Genomic DNA, 10523 nt, shown 5'->3' with positions numbered 1-10523 from the left:
TCCTTGGATGTGATCCTAGAGCTGGAAGTACTCCTTATAGTACGCAAAGAGCAGTCAAAAATGTTTCTTACCCACATTTTCTTCCAATGGCTATTTTTAATTTTCCAGTCCTGAGCCTACAGGCTTTTATTTTGATGAACTCTTAAGGTCTGGTCCATCTCCCATTGAAACTGATGGAAAATTAAAGGGAATGGGAAGCTGGACTGGGGGGGGGCTGCATAAACTGAAAGGACAGCCCAGCTCTGAGAAGTCATTTTTGCAGTTTTTTCTTATGGGCTGATCCCTCTCACATTTTTCAAGCTCTCCTCTGTGCGATGTCAAAAATCAATATGAGGTGCAATAGCGCGGGGGCTATTACGATTGTGAATAGCGGCACTCTGATTGTACCGCAATAATAAAGATCTTGGTCAGAAGGGAAACATTTCTGACGGCCCAGTCACTCTTTGCATTCTTTGAATGCCGTCAGTAATGGAACAGGATGAAGAAGTGCTGCAATGCCCAAGTGTCCGTGCATCCAGACCCAAAGGAACAGACATTCACCTTCAGCTTCATTTGTGCAAAACAAAGTTTATTTTCTACCTATGGACATACAAAAAACTAGAACTCTTGATTCCAAAATTATATGTTTTACTAGACCAACTAGGAAATGGCAAGAAAACTGTCTTTTTCTGCAAACTTTCAGGATTCAAAGCCTGAGAAAAGCATAGATGGTACCAGATGGTAAAAAGTCCCTATAGGATCATGGTACTTGGCGTCAGAAGGGACCTAAACAGATCATCAGGTCTGACACCTGCTCCGGGCATGAACAGGTGCCAGGGTCATAGCCAAATATCTGTCCAAAGGTAGGACAGAGGTAGGAAATAAACTTCATTTTTGCACAGAGGGAGCTGAAGATGGAAGGCTGTCTTTCTGGGGCCATTGCAAGCTGTGCGGAGTAGTCTTCCATGCGTAGATCAGGTAGGACTCCTTCCCTGGAGGTGTCAGATGGCAGACAGGGAGGTAAAAAAATCTTCCTTGCTGTTCTGGGGTGAAGTGTAAAACCCCAAATCGGCTAGGATTCGGCTTTTACCATCTTTAACTTTTCCCTCAGCCTGAAGAGCACGTGCCCGGCAGCTCGCGAAGAAAGCTCGTTTGTTTGCCACCTCTCCGTTTGGTCTCCTAAAAGGTGCCAAGCGTTTGAAGGGCGCATTGCTTTCTGCACGTCGAGGCTGCCTTGTTAACTTGCGCAGCGGCAAGAGGCCTGTCTCTTGTTCCCAGATGGAGACGGCGGGGTGCTCTCGCCCTGCTCCCCTTGGCAATGCCTTCCCTCACCCCCTCGGCACCTGCTGGCGCTCAGAGGCGCGGCCATCCCTCCCCCCACAGCTGCGCGGGCAGTTTCACTTCTGAAGCGCGACCAGGAGGCGAGGTTCCACCCGGGGTGCGTGGGGCCAGGCGGGCTCCGCGCTTCCGCACGAGCCGCCGGGCTGGCGGGCAGCTGCGCGCCCTCCCGCGGCCACAGAGCCGGGAGCATGACGAGCCCCGCAGGTAGGTGCCGGGCAGGCCGGGAGGTGGCCGCGGGGCAGAGGGAGGTTGCGGCCACCCAGCTCTCCCCGCCCTGCGAGGCTGCCTCGAAGCGCCCGGCTGCAGCTTCCCGTTGAGTGTGAGGGGGCTGCCGGGCGGGGCGGGAAGGGAAGGGAGGAGAGGGCCGGGACCCGCTCCCCTTCTCGCTTGCACCAGATGCTCTTTAGAGAGCCAGGTTTGGTCCCGACGCTGAGAAGTGATGAGGAGACAACAGTACAGGTGTTAAGCACCAGGGGACAGGAGTGGTGATGGGCGAGTGGAAAGAGATGCAGGTAGCCGCATCTGTGGGAACTCGGGGTAGATTGGTGCCCTGTGGATTAACTGAAGTAGAAGCAGGTGTGTGCAGATGTGTCTACACAGGATACAGGTGTCTCTACCTGCGCATATGTAGATATCCTGTGTGTGTGTACAGGCAGCCCTCTGGCTTGCGACAAATTGGCTCCTGAAAACCGTATCTTAAATCAAAATGTTAACTCAGAACCGATTTCCTCATAGGAAACAATGTTATGAGTTGGGGATTGGTTCCTGAAGCAAGGCCTGGTTTCCTATTTTCACCAACTACCCCAAAATTTTGTACTCAATTAGAGGCATGTAATATAGCTGGATTAATGTATTTATATTGTCAGTAGCAATCATATTGATTTGCAAGGTCTTCTTTGAGGTGATTTTACTGGACTTTTTGATGGGCTCTTGGCTGGATACACATGCATGCATATAGACTATAGCACCAGTTTTTGTGAGCTGAAGCTCACTTCAGAGTGAAAACTCATAGCTTTGGAGCCGCATCATCATGCCTTGCGTAGGAACGGATGGGTAGATCAAGAGTCTCTTTCATTTCAGAAACTGAAAACAGCAGGCAAGTGTTCTTAAAAGGGCATTATGGCATAAGATATTTGAAAGCTGCACCATTAAAGAGGAAGTTAGCTAAGGGGATAAATAAGTTGTTCTGTTTTCTGTTGTTTTTTTTCTTTCCCAACAAAGTGAATACAGCCAGTATGCTTTAAAGGGAGATCAGTAGTGTGATTGTAACTTGAAGTTCTCTAGAGAAATGCTGTTGTACTTATGTGTTGGAAATGCATTTGTGTATCCTAATTGGGATCCTAATGATATGTCTCAAAGTGGTTGTACTGAAGTAAAATGTGTAAGGTTTATCGCCCGCAAATTCCTAGTAAACCTGGACCACAGTAAAAGCTTTCTTGCTGGTTTATCTTGGTGTCTATCTATCCCTTGCTTCCCATGAATATGTTAGGAAAGTTTTTCTTCCAGACATTAGAATTGGTTATTGTCATCTCTTCAATGGTTTATATAGCATAAGGTAAATTTTACTCAACAGTTTATTGAAGACAACTGCCATTATTCTTTTTTTGTTTAACACCACAAGCCATTTCTGCAGTTCTGTGTAAGTCTTTGCCACGTGAATACTCATGAACACAGGGCTTGTTCCATGTTTAATCTCTGTATTATAACATACCAACGGACCACATTAAAATTAAGTTATTTAAAGATGCAAAGTCAAGTACTTGATAGTTAGGAAATGCCAGAATTAATGTCGTGTGTGCAGTCTGAAAGTGACTTGCCTGAGACCACATGGTGAATCAGTGGCAGAGTTTGGATTAGGATTGAGGGCCCCTGAGTTTCCAGCCTTGTGCTTATTGCTCCAGACTATACTGTTGTACCAATGAAGTACTGCACATTACAGTTCATTGGCTTCTAGTGCAGTTGAGTGATTAACAACACCTCTGAAAACCAGATGCTAAAGAATAAAGTGAAAATGAGAAACCTGTGATGACTGACCATAAATACAGAGTTCAGTTTTTACAACATGCTCACCATCATGTAACACATTTGCAGCAGGGGGGCAGGGATTTTTCTGCACAACCTTCCTGTGAGTCAGGAAAATAGTTTTTTATCTGTTTTACACTTGAGGAACTGAGAAACAGAGAAATGAGAGCCAACATTTGCACAAGTGGCTGCTCATTTAGGTACCACAAGGGTTCAGCTTGAAATACTAAGGATTGATTTTTCCAGAGTACTTAGCATTTTACAGTATTTTATATGTTCAAAGCATTGTATGGACATTATTTAATTAATACAGAACTGTGAGCTGTTCTCACCACAAGCAATTTCTACTTATTCTCATTTGACACATGATAAATGGGACAGAAAGACTAAGCGACTTCCTTGAGTGTCAGTCAGCTGTAGAATGAGGAGCAAAGCTGAGGATTTCTTTTGACTTGCAACCATGGTGTGGCAGGACTGGCCAAGACTCCTAGTGGGCAAATTACTACTGCCCCATTCTGGTTCCTCCGGGTACCTTCCTTTTTCCTCCCTCACCTTGATAGATACAGTACTTAAGGAGGCTGTGCCAGGGTCCTAGAATGAGTTTTAGCTCACCTCAGGTAGCTAGTACTACTCATGCCCGGCTGTCTTTAGTGCTCATTTTAGCCCTTTGAGCATGAAATTGGGGCCTAATCCATGCTTCAGGGCACAACTCCTCTTAGGGGCCATAACACAGTCTCCAGCCCCTCCCCACTGGGTCTCTAACCCAGGCCAGGCTGCTGCTTCTCTTTGTTACAGGCCCTGGGCCCCTGACTCACATAGGGCTTTGTGCATGGGGTACCACCCACAGGCACCCCTGGCTGTGGCCTCCAAACCACCCTTATAGCCACAACCCAAACCACCAGTGAAAACAGAAACGGAAGTATAAGCAAATGCTTCAGAGCTAAAATTCACACCTACTCTGCATCATTACCCCACAGCAAATCATTCTTTCACCTTAGTTGTCTCCTTTCAGCTCTCTGGAATAGCTGAGGTGTCTGTGGACCTATTGCCTACAGCCTCCCTTCTTAGACATTCCTCTCCTCTTCTTGCGGGGTGCAGCGCTAGATTGCCTCACATTCTGGGCTTCTGTGACCCATTCACCGTGCTTTCTGTTTGTGTGGCTTCTCAGTTGCATTCAGCTGCTTCCCTTCTGCTTAATGGCCAGCCTACTCTCTTTTGTTGCAGCCAAAGCCAGCTGCTTGCAGGCTTTACTCCATTGGCTGCCTGGACTAATGACCCTTTCCATTTTATTGTAGTGCAGCTAGTGCTAGGACAGTCAGTCTTGGTGGTTGCTCTTATCTCTGTTTCTGGTTTACTTGCTTTCTAGCAGCTGGCCTTTGTTCAGCTGCCTGCCCACACAGCAAGCCCTGCCTACTTCACTGGGAACAGGAGCCTCTGGCTCCCTGTTGTATCTGGCTCTACAATGAATAAAGTTCCCTTATTAATATATACACATTGGTATAAATTATACCCATTAGTGGGGATAGGCCAAATAGTTTTCATCTGCAGCACTTCTAGAAAAAGTAGAGGCTTTGCTTGAGAAAAAATATATGTTTAGTGACGCTTCCATATGTGCACATATGATCAGAATTATGCATTCAGTTGGTAGGTGCGGCAGATGATTTGGTGGTCCAGAGTCTCCTGACTTTGCTTACTGGGAGGGCAGGATTTGGAGACTGCTTTTTCTAGCTTAAGTTTCTATCTCAATAAGAGACAGCTTCTTAGTGTTATGTGGAGGTCAGGCATTATAGTTAGGGACTTTATGAAGTCAGAATTTTGCAGATTTCATGGAAATCATGAAATCCAGCATTGCCCACAAAATCAGGCCATACCTGCGAAATCCACAGGAATAAAACCTTACTGTAAAAAATGCAGCAATCCTCATGACACTGGCCTGGCTACTCAACCCACCAGTGGAAACTGGTATGGGGCTGCCGGCATGAAGGGGAGTCCAAGATGGCTGCCACCCCTGCCCTTCACCACTGATTGGCTAAGAGAGCTGCCTGTTGTGCGGCCCCACCCCTCTCCATCAATCATGCAGCCACACCTGTTATTGCTAATAGACAGCCCTCATAATTAATCAGTGACAAGGGCAGGGCTGTATGACAGACAGCCCTCACAACCAATCAGTGGTGAGTGGCAGGGCCACTGGGCCCCCTGGGCCAGTCAAGAGTGGTGTGTGGGTGGGGTGGGTCTGCTGCAGTCAGTCCATGAAAATGGTGCCTACCTGTGAAATTGGCAGGCTAACTCCTTGAGTTGGGTAGACCCCTAAAAATAGTAGTTTTGCACTGGGGTGAAGGGCTTGCAATATCTTGGGATTCTTGAATTAAGTGTGTATTTTAATGTTTCGATTGTATTTTAATTTAGATCCTAGGGAATCCTAGAGTTTTGCATGTCCATGTAAGAAATGTTTGGTTGGGTAGTTGCAATCACCGTTTCTAGTTTTTGTGTTCTTTCTTTTGCCTCTTGAATTTATCATATGCTTAAATATACAATACATAATTCACTGTCCTGTATTGTATTAATCCTGTGTTTCAGGACATAGACCTATTTTCCCACCTGTAAACAGATCTTCAATAATTAGATTCTATACCTGGACAATTGTAACAGTTATAAATTTTTGATATATAGAATCTAATTAATGGGCAGTCATCTTATAATCAGGGTTATCTTCTATTTGAGTAAATATGGTAATATTAGTTATAAGGCTGATTTTGTTTTTTAGTTGCCCAAAGTCTAGCTAAGTGCAAAAACTTTTTGAGAAGTGTGAGGAAATCAACAGTTAGTGTCAGTCTCATTACTGGTCAGCACTTCATAGAAAGCCCTAGATAGACTTCTCATGTAATTTCTATCAAAAGTACTGTTCCAACTCAGCATACATAAGGGCTGATCTTTTATGACCGGAGTGCTCAACCCATGGCCTGTGGCCTGTGGGGCTCCCCACAGATCCGTGGGGAGTCCAGTGAGCTGTGGCCTTTTGCACTAAGTCAGGTGTGTAGTACAGCACAGGGCCCAAAATCAGAATGCAGGATCAGTGCAGGGCCTCCAGACCTCAATCCCAGTGTATAAAATTGGGTGGAGGCACCACACATCCTGGCTTGTAGGTTCCAATCTAGCCTGTGGACCAGCCCCACATTTCTCATTTGGTTTACTGTGCCAAAAGGTTGTACGCCATTTTTTATGACTTCTCTCTTTACTTGTGAGGCAGTGATAGAACAGCTTGCTAATGGTTAGGTCATATTTGAGCTATTACTTCTCAACACATACAGGCAGATAAAGTTCATGACCTAAAGGGTGGTTCCAAAGAGGATGGATCTAAACTGTTCTCAGTGGTGACAGAAAAAGCAACAATGGTCTTAAGTTGCAGCAGGAAAGGTTTAGGTTGGATATTAGGAAAAACATTCTCACTAGGAGGGTAGTGAAGCACTGGAACAAGTTACCAAGGAAAGTGGTGGACTCTCCTTGGAGGTTTTTAAAGCCAGGCTTGACAAAGCCCTGGCTGCAGTGATCTAGTTGGGAATGGTCCTGCTTTGAGCAGAGAGCTGGACTAGATGACCTTCTGAAGTCCCTTCCAGCCTTAACTTCCTATAATGACTCCATGGTTCTGTGATCATAAGAGAGATCAGCCATTATATATATATACATATATATTTATTTATTTATTTACACAATGTATATTTCTTGTTTCACACTGTTTTCGGGACTGCAGGTTGATACATAACAAAGCTAATAGTAATTAAAATAGAATGTTTGTGTTAAGATAATATTGAGATGGGAAAAAAAGGCATGAAAACATGATTTTTTTTTATTTGGATCACAGGTAATATTTCAAGTTGATATTAAAAATTAAAATTATACCTTTTAATATACAGATCATGTATCCACTTTAATTATATGTTTTAAATTATACATTTCTGAAGTTATACATTTGGGGGGAAAAGAAAAGGGGAAGGACACAAATAAGAAGGGCTTAGTTTTCATGGAAAGCCAGTGGGAGATAGGACTGGAACTACTGTTAGAAAATCTGTCTTGCAAGATTTCTCTAACTTGCAACTGAAAACATGAAAATGCTCTTTAGTTGAGGTCAATTCCAATAGCACTTTCTTGGCCTTCTTTGAACTCTCTTATCACATACTTCAGTGGGTCATTGTCAGGTCATCTCAGATGATCGCTGAACTTAAATATAATCAGTTGATTGCACACATCTGTTTTTTCGTTGGCACTGAAGAACTATCTCACTGAAGTTACAGCAGAGCAGAAGAAAGGGCAATAGTCTCAGTTTCTAGAAGAAGAAGCATGTGTTTCACAGGGAATGGGGATCACAATGTGAGCTGAGTTCTTTTGCTCTCTTGTCACTGTCTCTGGCTGCTGGCCACTCAACACCCAGTCAGTTTACATACTCCCATATTAACACATGAAGGATAAAGATTTAGCTTGAATATTTGTTTTAAAGTCACCTATATATTAAGAGCTTGCTGATCAATGCTAAACATAGCGTTACAGTCTGAATGACAGCACGAGTTCAAAATTTAGATATGTACAGGAGATCCATTCAGTTCCAAAAAAAAGTTTCTAAAATGAAGCTGTCAATTTTGCATGTTATACAAATTATTATAATTGCTAGATCATTTTTTAACATGTACAGGACTACTTAAAAGCAACCTCCTCCATCTAGGGATCTTTAAAACAAATGAACACTCTCAATCCCCATAAAGTGAAAAAAGAAATAGTGAATATCAAGATATGAAAATAGTATGAATATGCGTGGCATACCTTGAAAGCATATCTACCTTTATATATTATCTGATACCTCCATCTTTAAAACTGAAGCAAAACTTTGTAATTATTCATAAAGCCTGATTTACACTTCCATTGATTCTGACATTTAAAGCAAGCTAATTTTAAACAACCACATCATTATGCAGTTTTGCAATGTTTCTCTGAGACTGTGTCTGATTTTAAGAAGTCAAGACACACTGTACTTAATATGGATGTTTTGACATGTGGGTATAGCTCAAGCAATTGAATAGCTCAGTTTGGAAACCAGTCCTTTTTCCGCTCAGATCACATGCTTAGCAGCTGTAACTGACTTGAAACTTTATACAAGTACTTATTAATAGCAGTAGCTTGCGGGTTTGATTTTCTGTTTCTTGTAGGTGGGATGTTACGGCTAGCCAATTTTTGTTATATGACCAGATATCAAATTTTGGCTTCTTACCGTCAGCCAAATGATGAATACTATTAAAGAAGAACCAAAGTTTAAAAACTTGTAAAAACAAAAAAAAAAGTGGCATCTAAAAATCACCTTGATTGTAAAAAGATAGCTTACAACATAGCTATATAAACTTCTACAGTTATCTTCTGAATATCATCACCTTTAAATATAGATGCTCAGTAATAATTTTGTTGCTTTAATCATGCAGTAATAATATACAAGATCAGTACATGATGCAAATATGGATTCAAAGTGATGTAATATTAAATTACATGATATAGAGTATATCTGTATGTACCTATTACTTCTGGAGCTTACTGTTCTGAAACTTATTGCTGCTGGGCGTGGGTCTGCATGTGTACCTGGGATTGCAGCGTGTTCAACCGGGTTAGGACAGCCCTGGCTGGCAAGAGTGGAGATTTTTACTTCGCAGTAGGATTGGGCTTATGTTTCCAAGTACTATCCTGTTGTAAAGTAAGTTGGTTAACTCCAGCCTAATAGGGGCCATGTGTAGATGCCAAGATGTTTACTGTGCAGCTAATTAGTCCACTTCCTAGTAAATGCCTTGTGTAAATGTGCTTAGTGTATATTGTCATAATTCTTAGGGCTGAGTTCTTTTAAAAACTTGGGCCAAAGCAATTTGGTCAGTATTTAAAAAAAATGCCTCCTTGTTTTGTGTGACTTTGTTTACAAGCCTTGCCTTAGTGAAGCTTGGTCTTGTTCATCAGATATGCTGACCACAGCATGCACTGCTCTGCAGAGGCACCCAAGTTAACTGTGAAGGAGCAATTAGCTGTGTGAATATAGCTCAGCCTGAGCCAATCTACCCTGTTTAGAAGCAGAGCATATTAGTCTAAGTGGAGTAACATGCTAACACAGGTACATTGCTTCCAGTACCTGAACTAACTCTGATATCTCTGCACAACACTGCATTGTGCTTTGAAGAGGTGACCATGATGAATTTGCATGAGTAGAGACACCATGCTTATTTTATGAAAGTGGTTTTTTCCAGGATCTTGCATCTTGGGGTAAAGTTAGGAAGAAGATCCAGAACACAAGAGCTGTATTACAGTGTTTTAAACAAGAGAGCATTCTTACTCTTGCTAGCAGTAAGCACAATACAAATGTATAATGTTTAAAGTGCTTTAGAAAACCATCCTCAGAAGGTCTGGGAAGAGGAATATTATAAAAATGTCCCTGCAAAAGAGGAGACAATTGTACCTCCCCCAAGGATAAAGCAGTAGCTGTAGTCCTCTATGGGTCCATGCTTGGAATTTGTTATTGACAAAGGAAAACTAAAAAAGAAAAAAGTCCCCCCCCAAAAACCTAGATCATTGACAATTCTTCAACTTATTAAACATGTACCACAGTATATAATCAATGCAATCTACTGGGATATATGTCTGTACTTGTGTGTGTAGTATACTCTGAGAAAAAAAGGATAGGAACATATTTTTTCTTAAACAATAGAACCAAATTTGCAGGGCCAGATGAAACTACTGGTGTGAAATTTATAGTTTAGATGAACATATAGTATTTTTGGATATGGATGTGAAACTAGCCTGTGGGGCTCCCAGACGGGCTGGGAATTCTGGGGTACAACATAGATGAATTTGACAGCCTTGCTTTAGACCTCTTTTGGTGTGTCTACATGAGATGTTGACTGCACAGTTGAGTAATTAACTGTACAGTAAATGGCTCAGCATCTACACATGTGCCCCTATTAGGATGCATGAAACTAATAAGCTCCATAGCAGTTTACAACTGTCAATACAAATATTACCCTGCTGTAGAGTTTTCCATGCACAGCAGCACACCTGTAGATGCTGTCTTGGCTCCCTGGGGCACAGGGTGCTTCAGCACAGGGGCTAGCTGGCAGGCAGGCCCTGTGCTGAAGCACCCTTATGTCTTAGCCAGCCACTCCGCA

At 42.8% G+C, this 10523-nt stretch overlaps 1 protein-coding gene across 1 annotated transcript in view; it reads left to right on the top strand.

Moving 5' to 3' along the window:
• The first annotated feature begins 1376 nt into the window (after positions 1-1376).
• The window catches only part of BANK1 (B-cell scaffold protein with ankyrin repeats 1), a 346310-nt gene continuing 337163 nt past the window's right edge, over positions 1377-10523 (top strand). The window contains exon 1 of the mRNA XM_019553351.1: positions 1377-1524. Within this exon, the coding sequence (XP_019408896.1) occupies positions 1509-1524 (16 nt within the window). The 5' untranslated portion in view covers positions 1377-1508. The remainder of the gene's footprint in view (positions 1525-10523) is intronic.

Source organism: Crocodylus porosus, unplaced genomic scaffold, assembly GCF_001723895.1.
Source record: "Crocodylus porosus isolate Cpor-Errol unplaced genomic scaffold, CroPor_comp1, whole genome shotgun sequence".
NCBI lineage: Eukaryota > Metazoa > Chordata > Crocodylia > Crocodylidae > Crocodylus > Crocodylus porosus.
The sequence above is the reverse complement of the archived record's forward strand: the minus strand, read 5'-3'. Positions and strand labels throughout refer to the sequence as shown.